Source organism: Charadrius vociferus, unplaced genomic scaffold (assembly GCF_000708025.1).
Source record: "Charadrius vociferus isolate BGI_N301 unplaced genomic scaffold, ASM70802v2 scaffold356, whole genome shotgun sequence".
Taxonomy (NCBI): domain Eukaryota; kingdom Metazoa; phylum Chordata; class Aves; order Charadriiformes; family Charadriidae; genus Charadrius; species Charadrius vociferus.
In genome coordinates, this window is record NW_009648717.1 from 2,002,990 (window position 1) to 2,024,215 (window position 21,226).

The following is a 21,226-nucleotide window of genomic DNA, read 5'->3' on the forward strand; positions in this document are numbered from 1 at the left end:
ATAACAAAAAAGGGTAATCATTTTACTTGAGTTCTTGAGTATTTTCGGACTACTATATTTTACTGTTATCACAACTAAAAGGTGCTGTTTGATTGTGTGACTCTAGATTAAGTAAATTCTACTCTTACCACTATAGTTTTGAGATTTTAGGAGCGTCCAGTTCGTTGCTGGGCACACAGGGGCTAGCTATAAAGGATGGGTCTGGGGGAAGAGAGCTGAAATGAAGCATTTGTCAAATTTTAGGGGTTTTGGGGACTCCTGGCTTTTACAATACTGGATTCCCTGTCTACCTTTTTAAAATCTTGCTGGCTGACTTCCACTCTCCAGAATGGCAGTACAGCTACAATTCAGGGGGTTTTTAAACAGAAGTCTTTCTCCATTACATAGCCAAGTTTTAGAAATTGTATCGTGCTTCCAGTGTTTGTCTGGAGACTGTAAATAAAGATCGCACACTGGGCTAATGCGTAAATACCGCAGCTACCTGAGTCTGCTCCAGACAACAAGCAGTCTCGGCTCATCATCTGTCAGGCACTGCTGTGCTGTGAAACCCAGCATCTCCCTTTAGTTTGCGTTTGAACTGGTAAAACAATTGTCACGCAAAGCATCTGGAGCACCATACGCTTCCTTTTGGTTTTAAGGGAAAGGCAGGCATTTAGTGGACAGGAGCTATATTTAGACCTAAGACTGTTCTCACAAACCCCAAACTTTGGGGCTGTACTCCCAGTTGCCACCAAGAAGGAGGGTTGGAGTCCCACTGCGAGGAAGTCTCCAAGTTTTCAAGCAAGTGTTTATGATCAAATTTCAGGCTGACAGTCTAAACCAAGAGATGTTGAAGGCAATTCAGGTTCGGTTGAAAAAACATAGATCTCAATACAATTTGGACATGTATATATTTAAGATAATTTTTTTAAATTTGAAGGGGGGGGGGAGGGCAGAGCATATGTAAGGAATACTTGAATTAAACTGCAGTATAGATACAATTGAACCAACTGTTTATTTACAATGATTCCTGAAAGTCAGCAGCCTGAATACACACCGATATAGCAGCAATTACCTGGTCTATTTAATGATGCCACATCTCCTCTCTTCTGCAGACAAAAAATGATTGTTCAGAGGTCACTGTTTAGTTTCTTGCACGAGGGAAAATAGCACGTGCAAACAATTCTTTGATTTAAAGAGATTAAATCATATCTACATAACAGCTGTGAGAACAGCATGAAGTTGTATTGCTCTTCATAATCAGAAGCACATTTATCTTGCTTGTAAGGAGGATAGAAAGCTTCTCGGATGTAAATGTGCCTTTAGAAAGTGAGAACTGAAAACATTAATATAAAAAAGTCAAATAACTAAGTATTTCATGAAACTATATATATAAAAATTGAGTTATCACAACTAAAGCAGCAAATCAAAATCTGCTGAGGTTTTCTGGTATAACTAAAAAAAAAGTTAGTTTGTGTCCAAGTTCAGTAAGTCAAATGCTACCATTGACACAACAAAACTAAAACCCACAAGAGGAAATTGAAAGTGCACAATGAAATTAATAGTCTTGGATCAAGTATTTATGGAAAAATGGAAATGTTTTGTCCGGTGGACTTGATAAGTGAGAATTAAAAGGAGGTATTAAAGTTTATCTGATCCAGATTTGGCTTGCCGTTCCACGTAGAAGAGGATGTAGGCCTTGGCCTTTACCACAGTCTCCTCGTCAGTCAAAGTTACAGTACTGTCGTTGAAATGGAACCAACGGCCTTCATGAGCTGCGTATGCGGTGTAATGTCCAGAGCCAACGCTGTCAGCAGGGGGGAGGCGGGGAAAGAAAGGACAATCAGAAGGAGACAGACCACCTCATTCTCTGATGCATTTTCTGTTAGGGCTAAGAGACTTCCAGGGACCACAGGCAGAAAGGAACTGACAGCCCTCCACAGCAGTTGGTAAGATCCAGCCCTTCTTAATCTGTGGGGCTCAAAAGTTCTCCAAAGTAAAGTTTTATGTTAAGTAAAATAATCACTTACTAGGATGAGTTGAAAGGGGGGGGTGTTTATATGAACTTATTAGCATCCCATAGTTTTTGTGCAAGCAACGTTTCCTTAAACACTGACCTTCCATGTTTGCCTACATAAAAATCAAGCCCATAATCTGTTATTATTCAAGCATTAGCTATAAAAATTTCTCTAGGCTCTTTTTTCAGAAATCTTCCCCGTTTATGTCTTAGAGAGACTCACGTTGTCTAAATATAATCAAAACCACTCATAGCAAAACTAATCCCAGAATAGCAAGAAGAAAATTTTTCAAGTTCATCTTAAACAGATCTATGTCTTGGACCCATATTTCTTGAATCTAACATACCAGAACTACAAACCCATCCATTTTCATTACTCTGCCACCCCAAGATAAGGCCTGTTTTCACTTGCCAGACCATTCCTCTAGAGAAAGCAAAAAGAGGGCTTTCTAGAAAGAACTTCTGTTTTGTATCTTTAATTCAGGTGTTGGCAAGTTTTTGATGAATTAGGGTTTAGTTTCTTTAAGAAAACTCTTTTCACGGCTCACGCCCATAGAGTGGTTGCCTAAACAACAAGAACACATATCTCTCAGGATAAACAGTTGTTTTTTCCCTACTGTTACTCTCAACAGATCTCTCAAGGGCTGGGAAGGGGGGGCGGGGGGCAAACAAAACACACCCAGCACCTTTCCTTCAAACTGTGAACACTAGCCAGCCTGGTGGCACGCCCATTAGCATGCACTTTGAAGTTCACTCCTGTAGGAGAGAAGGTGAATACAGGATAATTGCTTTCACTGTGCCAATCTTAAGTCTACAGTTGTTCCAAACATGCACGCACACTCTTTCAGCGTAAGTGCACATGCGCCTTTCAAAGTGAATAAAAGAAGAAAAAATATTTCTGCTTTGTACTAAGAATTTCAAAATGAGGCCTTAACTTCTGGAAGGCCTCTTGATTCACTCTGTTGGTTTAGGGCTTTCCAGTCCTAGAGGAACTGGGATATCTTCGGTCTGTCTCACACTTCTAGTCATTACCCCCAAAGACTGCCAGTGGGCATTCACGGGAATAGCGGTATAGATCTGTCTGAAGTGAATTCAGCTTAGTTCCACGTAAGTTTACTGGTTACTAGTAGTAATTCATAAAAAGACAGGCATTCGCCAGGGACGGAAAAACTCTAACTAACTCTGCACGTACTTCAGCGGGGAGAAGGTCTCTGCCAAGAAGCAGGCTTACTCCATGTACTCACCCTGAACCATGATGCACAACAACAGCCGCAAGGTCATACAGGCAGCTTTCTGGGCCACTGTTCTCAGGCTGTGGTTAAAAAGACAGAAAACTCTTCAGATCCCAGTAGCATCTACTATAGTTTGTAATAAAGACATATGTTGTGAAACAACTTTCTACAGAAGGTATCAGTGAGTCTTCATACCTCTAACAAGTAGCATTTCATGTCTAGGCCTCGTAAGGGAAACTCAACATATGTATCAACCTTGTTTCTCAGATATGCTGTCCAGTGAAATCGTTTCAAGTGTAAGCATAGCACCTACAGGATTTAAAAAAAGAAAAAAGGATGCATTAGAGGAAGAGGTTGAACTTAGTGCTTGACAGCTGCAATAGCCTATGGGAGAGTGAGGTGCAACGTTCGAATCGTTTTTCCTTTGACAAATTGTCACACTGTTACGTTTCACACTTATACAAACCTACCTTTGGTAGTTTCTGAATCCAGAATTTTTTGGTGGACTTCTGTTTCTTTTTGCATTTGTGACACATATACAGCTCTGTCTCATCAAGTTCTTCCAGGTCTGTAAAACTGCGAAGACAATCTAAAAAAAGAACAAGATGCAAAAACCAAAACACCCACACAAAGAAACCTGATTCAAGATGACATCAAGTGATTTTTGTAACATGAAATACAGCAAATACAGCACTATAGAGAATTGTGCATATCTACTGCAGTTATTATATATATCTATGCAACAAAAAGCTGTGTAATAATGTGGTTTTGTATAGTAATACGTTGTAACATGCAGCATTCCCTGTTCCTTAAAACGTAGCTATAAGCAGTTCAAGAGAAAAAAAGGCATTCACGAAATCTCCATCTTTCAAACAAGATTCCATCCAATGTTCAGCACAACTATTTCCAAATGAAACCAAATGACTTTTTAACAAAGAACGTTCAACTTTTAAGGTACAAAGTGAACAGAGAAAATAATGGGGTTTGATTAATATTTCACAATCTGCAGCAAATATATTCACAAATCTGTACAAATTAATATCCTTTACAACAAGGTCAATAACAGCACTAGTGCCCAGCTTTGCAGGATTGTATTTATTTATTTTGTTTACAAAGCAGAACACCCCAGAGTTACCCTTACTGCGCACAAGGGGCGCACGCTTCTAAGCACAGAGCCTTAGCACATGCCAGTAAGCAACACTGCAGATAAATGCTGGTTGGAAAAACTGGAATATATTAGAAATACTCTGACCACAAAGAAAAACCTCTGACCTCCTAGCTCACCTCCTGAAGCACTTCTCAGCTCCAGTTTATCATAGTAGTATGTCAATACACAGTGCCTGGGGTAAAACCTGTATGGAAAACTATTCTGGCACCTTCTTCTACCACAGAATTTCATTAAATTAGATAGCACGTGGCACCAAGTTACACCCTAGGTCAAAGCCTGGCTCCTCTGAAATAGATACTCTGAAGAGTATATACTCTATCCAAGCACTCTTACCTCGTAGTGTGCACATTGGTCCATTTTCTTGATTTTTAGTACGTTTATTTCTGAACTGACTTGGAATATCTAGCGAAAGGTCTGGAAAAACAAAGATTAAAAAAAAAATTAGGGCTGAATAAAAAATGCCTAATCTTTTCAGGCTAAAACTCTGGTTCAGTCATGTGACGTCTAAATTTATCAAGCTTCAGATTTATTTTTCTGCCTTAGGTCACCTGGTATTTTGAAAGCAAGAGGCACCTTACCTAGGAATGGGTCAAACTTTCTAGATTCAGTCCCACATATTAGGCAGTTGACTTCATTTTGAAGAATGCCTCCAAAAATCGCTGTGACAACAGTAGATGCTCCATTTCTAGACAAACCACATCAGAGAAGTGAAGTCAGTCAGAATGTCTCAGCTTAAATTTTCAATACCTGTTACAAGTTTTCTGCTTACAACTACCCTCTACTAGGCAGAGCAGTTTTGTCCATGTGTAACTAACAGAGCTCAAGTTCATCCACCGGGCATTTCATTCACCCATTCGCCCCAGAACTGTACAGTGCAAGTATTTAGCTGCTATAATACTTCTGCTTTATCTTGTACCTGAAGAAAGCGTGAAGTGCGTATGCTCTAAGCAGATGCTCAAAACTTCAGTGTGGAAAGTATTCTGGTTGATTGCATTTCTATAGCGCAGAGCTGATGCTCACCAGGTACAGTATTTTAACCCTGTAATTTAGGCTGTTTCCAAAACAAAAATTCTTCCTTCGTAGTCAGGTCGAGCATATTTTTTGTTTTAATTCTGTACCCTTTGTTACAAGTAACTTTGACTTTTTAAAGCATATTTCTGCACTTCACTTCCAAAGACAGCTTAAGTTGCATTGACATGATAAACAATATGCATTATCATTCTCTGTGCTTTCATTACTCTCTCAACCTTTTTAGCAGATTCTGTAAAAGACTTATGTCTCACAGTCCAATTAAAAAAAAAAAAAAAGAAAAAAAAAAGACCAAACCAAAATATTTTTAAAGTTACATTACTCTACAACTTCTAAACTTGCTAGTTTGTGCTTGCAGATCTCACACCACATGCCTGCAGAAACCTGCGTGTTTTTCATCTGCACTCCACCTCCATCTTTAAAGTTATTTTGAACGCTTCTTATTGAGCAGAAGGAAATGGCTACCCAAACAAACTGGCACTCAAGAAAGGGGCATTCACAGAACATGTATTACTTTACTGTAGGCATTTAGGTGTATGCGACCTTAATTTACCCTTGACAGAAGGCAGCTCTCTCCACCTCACCATGCATTTCAACAGCCACTCTCAAGACAAATTTACAGTAGACAGGTGAACAAAGTTTAAATTCCCCTTCAGTTTTGACATTCAAAGTGTTGACAAAACAAAATTGGTTTAGTTTTCAAATACACTTCAATTCTAAGAACATTTTGGGATTCTTTTGTGGGATTTTTAAGCATCAGCAAAGCAACATAAATGTGGTAAAGAGCACAGTCCGAACTCTAGGCTTTCCCTAATCAGCTGTCTATAAAATCCTGCATCTCTCAAACCTGCTTACTCTGTCCTAGTTGGTACAGGAAGGGACAACTCACTCAGCTCTTATGTAGGGAACCCAAGGACTTAGGGACCAAATGCACAGACTAAACTGACTTAACATTCCTTCCTGAAGCAAATTAAAATGTTTTCTCCCTGTGACAGTTTCAGTCTGAGAGAAAACACACCTGGGACAGAATTCAGAAACAACAGTAGTTTGAGAAGCACAGAAAGAGGAGTGAAACACGTGGATTATCTCAGTTTTGAGACACACAATAACATGAAATCAAAATTACCAGGGAAAAAAGCAAGAGCTTTAACTGTGTCAAGTGATATGCAAATATAGCAAGACCATCTGTAGGGAAAAAAAAAAGGGAAATTGACTTCAAACTGTAACTGCACTGCTCACTGGTTAATCCGGGAAGTCTGCTGACAATTTAAACCTACGCATACTTGGCCATCTTTCTTGCTCCTGTACTATTCAGGCCATCTGTCACCGTAAGACAACGAGATTGTCTGAACAAAGAATTCTCTATGGGTATAGAATAGAAAATAAAGTTCGTTCTTTTTATTTCTGAAAGACTAATGAATTTTAAGCATTTACAACTCAGCACGTATGCTCCCTCACACCTACGAAAATTGCTGATCCTTTTCAAAGGAAGCACATCCAATGGGATGCTAGTCCTTTATAACCTGCAGCTTTGTAATTCGTAACATCGGAGGCACTAAAGAGAACTTACTTAAACAAGGAACCATGAATTTGAAATTTCAGATCCACCACACACAGACCCATACAAAGGCATTAAGACTTTGATAAAATTAAAAAAAGACTTCTTACATGCAGCATTTGTTGCTTGCAGACAGACTAGAATTTTCTTGCAAAATTACTGAACGTGAAACACCATTGAAGCCACCCTGGAGTTCCAGATGTAGATGGTCCAAAAGGTAACGCATGAACTCGTGGGCATCCTGTTGCTGGTATCCCCTTGAGAGAAAAGGAAACACCACCACAATCACCAAATATACAGGTTGCTTTAGTGCCGACACACAGAGAGCACCAGGGTCACATGAAAGAACCTTTGCTCGTTTGAAAGTACTAAGCAGACTTTACAGAGACATACATATTTTGTGCAAAAAAGTTATCCAAGCTGCCTTTGGAAACGTACAGCTATATCTAGACAAAGTAAGTGATTTTTGGTCCATCACAGCTTGCTCCCTCTCTGCGCATCTCTTTTGAGGATGGAGAAACATTAAAGAATACACATTTTAGATACAAAGAGACATTTTAGAAAACAGGGAGCAGCACAGACATAACATTTGCTCAGGTATTGGGTTAACGTTAATTTGCCTCACCACGCTCAGTCTGTGCTAGTAACATCCTAGGACTCATACACATGGTAATTAAAAATACACAATAGTTGCGGTGACTTCCCCTCACTCGGGAAAGCATGTCTCTTTTTTCTTTGTTATTGACTATATTTGATTAGTACCTCCACAGAATTGTTTCGAATCAGATTCAGGCAGCACGCTATTCATCCCTGCTTTGAAGCTACTGTAAATTACAGTCAGTGTCTTGACATCTCGAACCTGCTAAGATTCAAAAGAAAGACACCACAAAATGTGTTGTTTCCGTGGGATTCGGAGTCAGTATTTCTCAGCGGTTTTCATTCAGCCACTGCTCCCACTCACTTTGGCCGTCCCAGGTGTTTGCTTGCCTGTTTGTTCCCCTCCCCAGTAAAGTCAGGAATTTAATCTTTGGGTTTGTTCCTCACACATCTTTGCGCAACAATATGAAGACTGAAATAATAAGGATCAAAGAGAGATTTTCCTCTTCTATGGTGAGATCTATAGCCATGCTCAGAATTGCACACCTCCCCTGCATAACCCACACACCATTTGTTGGGAGCGGGAGGTAATGGTGGGGTATCCAGAGCATCTCTGGAGCATTTGGATTTGGTAGGACAGAGCTCCAGTCTCAGATGTGCCATGCCATCAGCAGCCATGCTGCTCAAAGAGTCACCATTAGTATTTCACCACTAACAAACCTAATCAAAGGGAACAGAGAAGCCATGAGGGTAAAATATGCCTTTGAAGTTATTTAAGCTAAATCATGCACCATATTTAACAAATAACTGCTATTCGTTTGCCATAAGATGTATACTGATGAAAGCACACACAGTGAAACAGTGAAAGCTTTGTGCAACACTGACATAATTATGTGCAAGCCTTCGTAGGCCTAGTTACAAAAATCCCTACATAGTAGGGTTGGCTTCTTTTCTTCCTCTTGTCCATTCTTTTAAGCTGCTTTATCATGCTTCCCCACCCCTCTTCCCTCTCGCTATTCCGCAGAAGTATTGGCAGTAACTGTCACACAGGAACGTCTGGGAGGGATCAACAAGAGATGTTTTTTATGCTACTGCTCAGGGGAGGGAAAATGGCTGTAAGACTCATGGCACAGTACCCAGAGCTGGAGAGAAACAAGAACAGATCCAGTGCAACAGAAGTGTGCAACATGAGGCTGATGTGCTTAGTGAAGAACACAGGCATGTCCTACAAAAGTATTGCTAGGAGGTAATAAAATAAAAATGAAATAAAATCTTTTCATTTTGTAGAATTATAGTATGCTTTCTTCCAAACTAGCAACTTTGAAAGAAATCATTGAGTTCGTATGTAAACCTTGCGGCACCCTGAAAAACATCAGCAGCACTACCTACCTTTTACAACAGAAGAACTGGCACACAGAAGTACTGCTGTACTTCAGCAGGCCAGTCCTGTACGGCCAAAAATAGGACTTATGCTCCCAAAGTTGCAAAAGAATTATACATTACTATGAAATAAGGTAGTAAACCAGAACTCAGCTTCAAAGCTGCATGTTAATTGAGCCCACTGTAGGTTAATCTTGAACTTGGTGAAATAACACAGGATTTGCTTCATTTACTGAATACAGATATCTTCAATTTAATAAACATATAGGCAATCATAATAAACAGCTGAAGTTGAAATTTATGGAAAGTCTTTGCTTCAGACACCTTTTCAATATTCCTCACAAAAGAGCTCTGAAGTATATGGCAACCTTGCTCTGCAACAAATTTCATGAAATAACCTTTGGAATCATTCCACGTTGTTGGTTGTGCTCCTGGTGCATGTGTTTATACTTGCATGCAAATATGTTAATTACACATGAAAGGTTTTTTTGGATTTGTTGAAAAGAGTAAGATAAAGATCTTTAAGAAGATCATGATATGGATGATGCACTGTTTAATTAATCATGGACGCGTTCCCTGCTAACTGGGAATAAAAAGGGGAGGGGGAGAAACCCACAAACAGCACTTTTTCTTTTAAAAGCTGTGATAGAACCCACAGTGCTGAAAATTTGCTTGAGAAACTTTAATGAACTGGTTTCTCACTTAGTCTAACAAGAATTATAGTGAAGGCTGTAATAGGGAAACTGGTCAAGGACTTCATCGATGATGTTCGTTTGCCTATAGTGTTTCAGTCACTGCTTGCAACTACTGGTATTAAACTTCCTTGATTCTCATAAGCCAAGTGAAACATATTTGGCAGTGTGAAGAATAGAATAAATGGATTTGTGTTACTCGGGTTACTCGTTGAGCAGATGTGTTCACAGCATCTTTTCAGCACTGCTGGAGATGTAACAGGTAACAGAACATCTTTACTACCTGAGAACATGGAGCAACTTACCTTCATCACAATATATCCTAACAGGTTTCAGTGCTCCTCTGAAAGAGGTTCAGTGGCCAGGACAGGGAGACCTTGGAGAGGAACGATACTTTGATTTACTCGGGTAACCTTCTCTTTCTTTTTATCGTCTTTTTTGTCAGTATGGGCACAAAATGCCTGTTACAGACAAGATTTTTTCTTACAGCCCTTATTTCATGTCCAACTGGTGACTACAGTGTTCTGAGAGAATCAAGGAAGTTTCAGCCAGTATGTTTGCATTTAGGCCTGTAGGTGCTGTATCTATCTTTTTTAATCTGACTACATCACTTTCTTATTGCAGCCAAGCTTGGCTTCTGTCAATGCCATGCCCTTGGCACTTACCTACCAGTCATTATCTTGATTCTTCTGCCCTTTGGAGCACTGGCTCAAAGGTACAACTACTACTACTATTTTACTATTTGAGATGTTTGTCCTCTCCGACACTGCTACATGCAGCATGAGGTAGAAGGGCAGGGGAAAACAAAAGCACTACCGGTGAACACAAAACTGTCAATCAAAGTGAAGATCCTTTTCACAGCATATTTGTGGGCATATGGGAAAGCTGCATATAGTGCCTCCCGCAGAGTCAGCAAATTTTAGTGTAGGGCACTAGCAATACAAGGTTGCAATCAAGAATATTGTTCTTATTCTACAAAACTTACCTAAAATTTGGCATGATTTTCCAAACAACGTAAAATAAAGACTCTGGACTAAATGCAGTTTGGCTTCCTTGCCATAAAGCACAGAGTGTCTTTCTGAATTCTTCCACCAATGAACTGAAAAGAAAGTAAAAGCTGGTGATTAATATGGGTTTGTGTTATAAACCTTATAGGTTTACTAGCTCAATGGTACTAATATCAGACATTACTTTGGTTAAGATTGTAAGGATCGGGTAAATATCCTTTCCAGTACTTGAAAGATTTGATTTCCAAAATTCTACCCATAATGCTGCAGAGAGACACAGGTTCGGAAAATTACATTTCAGATGTTGAGGATTCACCTGGAAATCTATCCACTTTTTGCCATTTTACTGTAGACTCTGCTACCATCATCCCTTTAACACTTGTTCAAACAAGCTACAGATTGTGAATTGCTTACTCTGGGTTTTTTTGGTTGAGTGGTGTTTTGGGGTTTGGGTTTGGGTTTTTTTTGTAGTATGTTCACTTGCAGACACATCCCCATGACCCTATTTTAGCTGTAATTGAGTAAGGTAATATCTGGAGTACATGTAACTAGCACTTTTTAACCTTACTTTAAATGCAGTTACACTCCAGTGCTTTCTGATGTATCTGACTGCTTCCCCCTGCAGCACCAGACCTACATAAGCAAACTGAAAGTGATACAAGGATACAAGGTTTTTCTTTCTATGTAGTCAATTATTTTTCTATGACTCTGTCACCCCATGAATCATTTTTCTGTGATTCTGCAACACTAAAAGCATATAGCGGCTGTACTACCCAAGCATTTGCTGTTTTCTGTAAAGTTCAGTGCCAACAAGGAACATGCAGCTTACACGTTGTTATCCCCCTGGCTCCTGGTATGGTAAGTTCGCCTGCCTGCTGTCTTCCCGTTCCTCAGCTCCACAGCAGGCAACTCTTTGAAGTAACAGCAAAACTGTTGAATGTTACTATGGAAAAAGGAAAAAAGGAATGAAATCCTTAAAGGGCAGAGAAGAAAGAATATTATGTATACTGGAGCCTGTTCTTTGAAATGCATAAGTACAATTTCAGGCAGTGGTAGAGGATGACAATCACGAACAGTTCAAGATACAAGAAATACTGTAGCAAATACTCATCTTCTGTAAACGACTGAGCAGATCTGTATCATCCCGACTACCTGAAACAATTATATTTTGGCTCTACTTTGACTAAGAGATACCATGACACATGGAAGCATCAGAAGGCATTTCCTAACAAACCAGGCTGCATCTGCTGAGTAGGTTAACTCCACGTCTATTGCCACCTATCAATTCTAACCTCTGCTACCACAGGTCCCAGTAATGGAACATAAGAAGCATGTGCCTCAACTCCCTCAACTCGTGCCAGTGAGCCCTGAATGATGGAGAAGAAAATGGAGACCAATTAGTCTTGCTATATAGCCCGACTCAGGAGTCTCCCAGTGAGGCAGGAAATGCAAAAGGACAATTACAGAGCAGCGGGGGTCTTGGCAGCAATGAAATGGGGTCTAACATCTCAGCACTGCAGAAACTGTTCTCCTACCCACGTCAATGAGGTCACATCCCTCAAAGTGCCGTCTCTGCTTTCACAGCGACCACAAGCATCGACATGTTTCAGCAGCCTCGGCAATGAAAGGACAGTCTCCTTTTCTGCTGAGGATACGGCAGGCTTCCTCTGGAACACTGCTTCACAGCAAGTCCCTCACACTGCGAAACAACTTTATGGTACCTATATGCACCCACTCCTGCAAATCCAGGGGCACTTTTGTACAGTGGTAATTCCCTTTCCCTAATGCTACAGCACACAAATACTCTCACAGAGGTGTGGGGAAAGCTTCGGAGGTACCTGAGCGACTGAAGGATTGCATTCATGAAACACGTATTCCCCAGGTTCCGAAGGCCTGTGGCACAAAGGGCAGTGGTGCTTCCCTGGAAATGAGAACGGTTAAGTTAAAGAAAGACTTATCATTGCTCCCCGACTTTCTCCCCACAGAGCTGTTACTGTTTTATCAGCATAGATTTAACCAATAATAAACTACACTGTTTGAAAAGTGCAGTTTCAAAGCCAAAGCAACTACCTCACCAGCTCAAACTGCCTTGAAGCTCCATCTTGACACGAAACCTGTTTCTTATTCATTCCTGTCAACAGAAAACTATACTACATCTTTTCCCTGTGCAAATAAATCTAGAATAGGACAACACAGAGTTAAACACAGGTTTCTATTGCAAAGTATTTGTATGTATATATGTTAAATAGTCACACTCCAAAAATGTTCAGTGAGAACTGGACAGCAATTTCCCTGAAGTGCCTTTAAAAAAAAAAGAAAAAAATCAAAATACCAATCCTTATCCATTTAGTCCCATGTCTAATATGCACAGTGTGGCAGCCTGCAGGTTGTTTTTAAATCACCAGCACTAGCCTGCTGTCTTGCTGGGGTTTTATGGTAGCCAGGAAGGATTTTGAAGGATAGAAAACAGCATTTATTTAAGTTAAACTGTGCAAAGAAAAAGCAATGTGTTGAATGAAGAGAAGCAAAATATATACCATTTACAGTCAAGGAGTTTTAACAGGTTAGAGCTATGAGCTAACTTTTTGCCAAATAGTCTTCATGGTAGGCTGGGAGGAGAGGGAAGAGAAACGTGGACAGTGTTGCATTTATGATTTCTAGACTCTGCAACACTTGGACACATTCCATTGTGTCCATTCCATACAAAAAATCACATTGAAAGTTCATCAAATTTTTGGGCATTCTTCATTGTTCTGACTGAATTTAAAAGCTATACTATCTTTTAGTAGTAATATCTCAAAATGAACATTTAACTTGACACCAAAGACTGCATGCAAATCCAGGTTACAAAATATGTATTCAAAGTGTTCCAATAAAACCTTTTTTTCCTCCCCAAATCTACCACAATCATCATCTCTGGTAAAGAACTAATGACAGCAGGATATTTGTGTATATGTTGTTAAAAAAAAAAAAAGTATTATTTACATAAGCAATTTGCCATTTCAGTAAGAATTGTTTCAAGAGAGACCTGCTTTCCACTAAAGTGAGAAAACTTTCAAGTACATCACCACAGTGTCTTTAGCGTATTCTTTTCTCACTCTTGCCCGGGGTGAGACAGCAGTGTATCAATGCAAACGGCAGTGCCCTGTCTTTTCTAGATAAGGATTCAATGTGCCAACAATAAAAAGATCACCTGTTGCCACGGGCAATATTCAAGTATTAATAAATTAATAAAACTGAGAAAACATCACAGACTAAGAAGAGTAAGAGCAGCATATTAAGTTAATGCTTTCTAATTCTAAATGTTGCCTAGAATTTTCGTTCTGGCTTTCAGTCTTCCAGACAATGATGCTGTGTGTTGCCATAGCAAAAAAAAACCAAAAAAACACTGTTTCTCCCAAGCTTCCTCAATCACCCTCAAGGTTGGGACAGTACAGGGAGCATACACAGCATATTCGGAGGATCCTGAATCGGCTGTAGGTAGTGCATTTTTAAAGTAACCAAACCCCGACAGACTTTGCAAAACAGCAACTGACTGCTTTGCTCCCACCCCACCCTCTTATTTCCATTCATACTCCTCTCAAGAACTACTTCTCTTTGTAATCAGGTGATTGTTCCTCATAGCTGAAGACAGCTATTGCTTCAGCTCCCTTTGACTACATTGCTATCCTGCAGTCCCTGGGGCCATGGAGGAACAGCTCTGCCCTACCGCCCCTTCTGGCCAAGGGGAAAAATGAAGCAGTTGCATACAGCTGGGTCACTATCTCCCCTCTCCCTGCCTAAAATCCGGGAGAAATTATGAAGATTAGAAACTCCTTCAACCCAAACTGTAGAAAACAGAGACATTAGGTTTGTGGCACTCTTTGTCTGGAAGAAACTATGTAGCCCTTCCGATATCTAGCAAGGGCTGGATCTGCCTCTCCTGGGTGCTATTCTGCAGATGTGAGGTTAAAAAAGCAGGCAGATGACAAATGAAGAGTGACAAAAGCTTTCAGAATAGCCCACAGTTCCTTTTGAAAGCAAGTTTTAATAAGCTTTTCTAGAAACTTGTTAATTTTTTTTACTTTTTCTTAGCAATTACTCTCTTATTCCCCTAGAAAAAGACAGTGCACCTGAGAGACAAAAAGCCCTTGTCTGCTCAGAAAAGAGAAGTCTTATGTCTAGCCTTATTTTAATCCCAATAGGTACTAGCACCTTCCGATTCCTCTGATCCCACCAAGCTCAAGCTGCCCTGAAGCTCCATCTTGGCATGAAACCCTTCTGAAGCACAGGGAAGCTCGAAAGTCTAGGTCAACAGAAATGCAGCAGAATATCAAATGCTCTTTTGAGAAAAGGGGCTCCTCTAGGTGTGTGGTCAGGAGATGAGAAAGACAAAGTGCACCAAGCAGAATTTGGGTAACTGATTGAAACTATTTCAAGTCTAGGCCACCTACAAGCCCCAGTAGATTACCGAATCTGTCATACTTACATTTACTTTTAATAACTTGCTGTTCAGAGATGAGTTTTCCAATAGTTTTCTTTTCCTATGTCTGTCTGATGTAAAGGCTGAACTGTTGGAAAGTAATTAGAAGAGGTTACTTACTATAAAAACACAGTATGGTGTGAAATGGACAACAGATTATCATCCTAATGTTTAACATGGTGATTACATCTGCCATCAATTGTCATTAAGACAGCAAAGAGCTTCCTGATTGCAACGTATGCTTTTCATAGTCTTAACTGTATGTCCCTCAGAGTACAGACGCACATCCTATTTTCAACATTAATGTCCAAGTTAACTGCATTAACTTAGGCATGCTACAGTATATGTGCTGAAGACTAGTCTTATTAGTATGCTACTTTTCACCTAAAAATATTGATCTTTTTCCTTATTCAAAGGAATACTTAATACAGAATTTTCCCTAAAATACTTCCATCAGAAGAATCATCTCAGCCTCTAGAAAGACAACTTCAAAAAATCAGCACAGGGTAAAGTTACAAAAAAATCAAAAATATCTTGAGCACTAGCACGTATGTATTATAGCTGACTTCTCTTACATACAAATACATGAGGTTGTAACGTTTGTGTAATACTAATACAAAGTTTCAAGAACAATTAGTTATTTTCCACATCACTCAAACTTACTGGCCCCTCAATTTTACCAGTTTATGACTTCTCTCTAATCTAATAGCAAAATCAAAACTTGTTCCAGATTTTAGGTTTGGTTTGGTTATTTTTATTTATTATTATTAGTAGTAGTATTATTTAATTAGTAACTCCTCCAAATATTCAAAAACTGTCATTACACCCAATGGAATCCTCCACGGTATCATTTACCTCCCAAAGAGGATCTCCTGGACACTTCCAAAATACTAATGTGCACTTCTCATTGTGCTTAAACATCTTTACATCCCATTACATACCTGAGAAGTCCATCAAAAAGAGAATGGAAAATAATGAAAATGTTAATATTACCAACAGAGTAAGTGACACACTTAACTTGGGGAGGATCCAGAGACTTTCCCAGATCATAGCAATTTCTTAGCAGGAGTTCTACTGGAACTCTGGGGCATTCAAAAGTATTTGGAAGCACTGTAAGCACACTTACTTCTGTTTAGTATTATAGAAGACTTCCAAGCCAACTGTGAAAAGACTATTTGCTATCTAGCACTGGGCACAGCATCTGCATCAGAACGATCGTAATGCCTGCTTTTCACTGGAACAGTGCCAGATAAAGGCAGAGGAAAAACACGTCTCCTGTACAGTTCCAAGTTTGTAAACCTTCTCAATCTTTTCCTTTGGAAACCAAACTACGTAATTAATATGAAGAGTACTACCTGCATTTTCGCTTCAGTCTCTCTGCTCCAGAAACTTATCCTGGTTTTGAAAAAACTACGATTCTGTTCTGGAAATTCTTTCCAGTTTATTCAGAAAGAGACAGCGATTATTGGCTAGGTAGCAAGAAAGTTAATCGATATCTAAATTCCTGTATCACCATATGCTGCTTCTATGAGATTCACAGTGTAAGAAACAAAACATACCGGATCAGCCAAATCCATTCGTTCTGCACCTCTACATCTCAGTGATGAAAAGGATATTTAAACATACACAGTTATCACACACATAGGAGGACAAAAATATACATATTAAATATGTATACACATATAAAACAGCAATAACACTTAAATGATGCAATATTACAAGCGCACCCAAAGCAGTCTGGATGTAAACAAACTACTCACTTTTCCAAGTTCTGTAGGTGCTCTCTGACCTTCTGTACCAGGCCCAGCTTGGTATCATTGACTACAAAATCATCACAGCGATAACTGCAAGAAAAACCATTTATCAGAATGTGCAAAGGATTTCAATGAAGTGCTACAAAACAGTCATGCAAGCCTAAGCGCGGGAAGCACTGAAGCAATTCAGTGGAAAATTACAAGGGGAACAGGGGAGCACAACACCTACACACAGAGCTTGGTTCCCTCCGAGAACTACCCTATAGCAAGAGAAAGCACAGGCAGTGTCTTATTACACGTTTTTCCTTCTAGATCAGTTCTTTACTGGAAATCAGAAGCATGATGTACTGCTTGTCTCAATGCAGAATTCCAGTTCAACAAAAACTCAAACATACAGTATAACCAAGAGCAGCATTAGTAGATTCATAGAAGAATCCATAGAAAATTTATCAGAAAAGATCAACTGACATCACTTAAGCAGAACACGAAGTTTTTATTAATGTACAGTATAAATCAATTTATTTTAACGCTGTAAAGCTATTATTAAAACCTGAGACACTGAACAGATACACACATAATGTAAAAGTTTCTGCTACAGAAAAAAGACCAGAGAAGAACTAAGAGATTATGTAATTTGTCTAAAGTCACACCAGAAGTCTGTGGCAACTCACACCTCGTACTTTAACCACAAATCTCTCATATAGTTTTATATATACAGAAACTTTATATTATAAAACTTAAGCTAGTATCTTGAGCTTTTTCAGGGTAACTGTGCAAAAGTAAGTAACTAAGCTGAAAAGGAGAGAAGCCGATCCCCCGCACTGCCTCAGCAAACGTGAAGTGAAGCCAAATCGAAAGGGCCTCTCAGCAGAAGCAAGGGTTACAAAAGTCTACAATCCTTTAACATTCTACAAAGATCTCACATTTCCCAAGAAGCAAAGATGCTCATTATAATTTAATATTCAAACTGTGGCCTTGTAACACCTCATATAGTGCACAAAGGCAAAGGTTACAAAGCACTTCTAAAGGGGAGGAGGAGGGTCTTTTAGTGAACGGTGTAAAAAAAACCCCACACCTTAATTCACTATTTTTCTGAGCAGACGTAAATCCACAGTGCACATGTTGATTTAAAGAAATGAAAGGAGAGTAACAAAGAAAGCTGTCACAAGGAGAACACCGTTGCAAGGTGGCATTACTTCTGCTGCTTTGCTGTATTTTAAATCCCTTGCATTTCTGCCTTCACAAAAAGGGGGAATAGAGGTCCCAGAGTGATGCGGACGCTCTTATCCATGCTCTTTCTTCCATTTGTGAAGGAAAGATGATGCCTGTATACAGGGGTGGGGTAGCAGAAAGGGGAGGGGAAGGAAGGACAAAAATCCCTTAAAACCAAGAAACAGAAACGGTGCAGTCAGTAAGGAAGCCCAGGCCTGCAGAGTCCACACCTGCACGTCAGTAAACGAAGAATTCTGCGCAGTCTCCTCGAGTCTCTCTCAAAGGAGGCAGCCAGCGGGGCAGCAGCCTTACTGCTGTGCACAGGAGCTGCAGATGACATGTCACAGTACTCTTGCAGGGTTAGCCAAAAGCTAGCTCAAGAAGTAGATAACCCGTATTCTTGTATGAGAAACAGGAAGGTAAGAAAAGACTTAATACCACTTGCACCAGCTCTTTTGAGAGAACTGTGACACAAAGGGAGCAGAGACTTGTCACAACTTCCCTTCCCCCACATCACACAAAGGTAACACAGCTCTGAGCAGCATTTGTCAGCCCTGGGCTTACTGTCAAGCTTCACATTGCAACTTCAAATTCTGGCAGGCAACTGAATGCTTCCCGTGAAGAAAACTAACTTACTTTGGATATGTTTAATATCAGAACCGTAGCTATTTCTCTCCCTTTGGTGCAGGACTGACTCAAACGCAAAATACATCCTCATCATCTTGGGTTACTCCTCTGCTGGAACAGATCTGTGCTTACTAAATTACCGAAGCTATCGACTTCAGGCACAACTGGAATTTACAACATTCTTTGTTGCATAAATCTGTGGTGCAGTTCAAAGGCAACAGTGTTGCTAGTGTTAATTCACACACTGAATTCTTGAAGAGAAAGTAAAGGCCCTCACCACGAAAAGGAATCTGTAAGACCAGTCCGTCCAGCACCTCTGTTGATTTTTGCCTCAGAGAAGAGAAATTAATACAACTCTCAAGATTTCCAAACACTGAACACAGCAGATATGGATACTACACAAGATCTAGAAATTACTAAGATAGCTATTGCCAGTAATAGGTGTTTTTTGTTTTGTTTTGGTTTTTTTTAAGACTGCCACAGACCTAGTTAGCTTCTGAGGGGGAAGAAATCCGTAAATATGCTTATTCTTCAGCCATGTTTTAAGAAGTCCTATTCAGCTTTATCAGCCACCTACAACAACCTACCGCAGCGTTCCTGCATTTGCCACTCTCACAGGACACCACACCTCAAGGACAACCATCAGAGCAAACTACCCAGGCCAGCTTTGGTGAGAGGCAAGCATGGTGCAGGTAGATACAGCACAGTCCAACTCCTCCTTAATACCAAGTGTGCCCACACCCCCGGGTACAGCACCACAATTACCTTGCTACCCTAGTTGTGTAGCTACTAACGTTTATAAACGGGGAATGAAAGCAGATGCAAACCCACTGAAAGCCTCTAAGCCAACACATTGCTGAAAGACGATTTAATACTTGCTCCCATGCCCTAAAGATTGTATTAATCTTATTTTTAGTCTGATCTCACATACCAGTTACATCTTTACATAAAATTGCAAGTTAGCACTTTCCTCAAGATGGAGGAATAAAACCATCATTAAATATCAGCGTCCTTGCAACAGTGGCGAAGTAATTTTAAGATTCACTTAAAAACAAGACAAGCTTCTTCTATTTCTCTTTTTAATGGGTAGGGTTTTTTAAACCACCTCCCTTGCAACACTGAGGATTCAGCACTAGAACCAATCTACTTTGGATAAACAAAGTAAACAGCATAGGAAGTAGTTTATGTTTTAATAGCTTAAAATTTGCTAAGCCCACACACCTTAAAGGTAAACTGCCAACAGATTACTTCCTATAAGTGAAACTGACATTCAAAACGTGTTTAATTTGTGATCCTTAGGATTATCACAAATTAACAATATACATTTTTGCATCTAGCAGCTCTACAATATGCTTTTAACAGCAATTGTACAGAACAAATTCTATACTTTGGGGAGGGTCCCTTATATGCATTAGCACAATATTTTCCTCTCCACACACTATTTTTAGCACCTCTGCTACCCCCAAGGCCTGGTCTTTTCTGGCCTCCTTTGCTGCTAAAATGGCAGCACGCCAGCGAATGTATGCACTGCTCTGGGGAACAATTACACTTGTAAGTGTACACTTGTAAGTACACAAGTACTCGCCGTTTCAGTAGGTTACAGAACTTCATGCTATGAAGCCCTGATTGCATTTGAAGAATTACAAGACAAGAAAAATTCAGAAAATCCAAGTTTCCTTAGTTGCACTAACACCTTATATGAGTAAACTAAGAACTCAAGTTTTACTGTCTTGATAAAAGGCTTTTTAACTTCTTTAATTTCCATGGACTGCAGAATGCAAAATAGCAGTCCTAAGCAATCTCATTTTCGCATGTTCATGGACTAGCACAGTAAATCTGTTTTTAAAATAAAACCACCATCACAAAAAGAAAGACTAAGAAAGAATTTTTTAAGGTCCTTGGTACTTAGTTATTTTTACATCGGTCTGGGGGAAAGGCAGGAACACATTAGCACAACCATGTCCCTTTAAGAGATAACAAGGAGGGTAATGGGTCAGAAATCTGACCTGCAAGTTGAGTCTGGGATTAAATGAACACAGGAAACGTATTATGCAAATACACAAACAGGGCAGCCTTTCTTCTTCTGTGCTAACCAACTGTCTGTGCACTAGCACTGAGAAAACAAGTTTACAAGAGTCCCCTTTCAGGAAATGTATTTCTGAAAGCAGGCTTCTGACACCTATCATTTTACTTCTTGTGCACAGAGAAACCACCACTAACACAGCAGGAGAAAGCATCAGGGGAAAAAAAAAAATCTGTAATTCTTGTAAACTCTTTCACTCTTTGAGCTTAGTACTTCAGAACTAACTGAAAGTAGAATTTGGGAGTCTGTTTTTCTCAGCGCTTAGGGTCTCAAACATAATTTAGTCTGAAGGTTTAGTATTGCATCTACTGTCTCAAAAGTGACCAAAGAATCAAGAAGAGAGCCATACTCTCATAATAAATAAAAGATTAACATTCTTTTGACTTTTCCACTGTGAAGACTAAACAGGCAAATAGGAGGACACAGAAG

General features: G+C 39.7%; 1 protein-coding gene across 1 annotated transcript in view; it reads right to left on the reverse strand.

Annotated features, from left to right (window-relative positions):
• Positions 1 to 978: 978 nt before the first annotated feature.
• The window catches only part of USP3 (ubiquitin specific peptidase 3), a 34,036-nt gene continuing 13,788 nt past the window's right edge, over positions 979 to 21,226 (reverse strand). Inside the window, exons 4-15 of the mRNA XM_009886689.1 lie at positions 16,882 to 16,965; positions 15,128 to 15,209; positions 12,498 to 12,580; positions 11,489 to 11,602; positions 10,638 to 10,751; positions 7,094 to 7,240; positions 4,975 to 5,081; positions 4,730 to 4,810; positions 3,699 to 3,817; positions 3,424 to 3,537; positions 3,241 to 3,308; positions 979 to 1,786 (exon numbers count right to left, since the gene is read on the reverse strand). Of these exons, the coding sequence (XP_009884991.1) occupies positions 1,621 to 1,786; positions 3,241 to 3,308; positions 3,424 to 3,537; positions 3,699 to 3,817; positions 4,730 to 4,810; positions 4,975 to 5,081; positions 7,094 to 7,240; positions 10,638 to 10,751; positions 11,489 to 11,602; positions 12,498 to 12,580; positions 15,128 to 15,209; positions 16,882 to 16,965 (1,279 nt within the window). The 3' untranslated portion in view covers positions 979 to 1,620. The remainder of the gene's footprint in view (positions 1,787 to 3,240; positions 3,309 to 3,423; positions 3,538 to 3,698; positions 3,818 to 4,729; positions 4,811 to 4,974; positions 5,082 to 7,093; positions 7,241 to 10,637; positions 10,752 to 11,488; positions 11,603 to 12,497; positions 12,581 to 15,127; positions 15,210 to 16,881; positions 16,966 to 21,226) is intronic.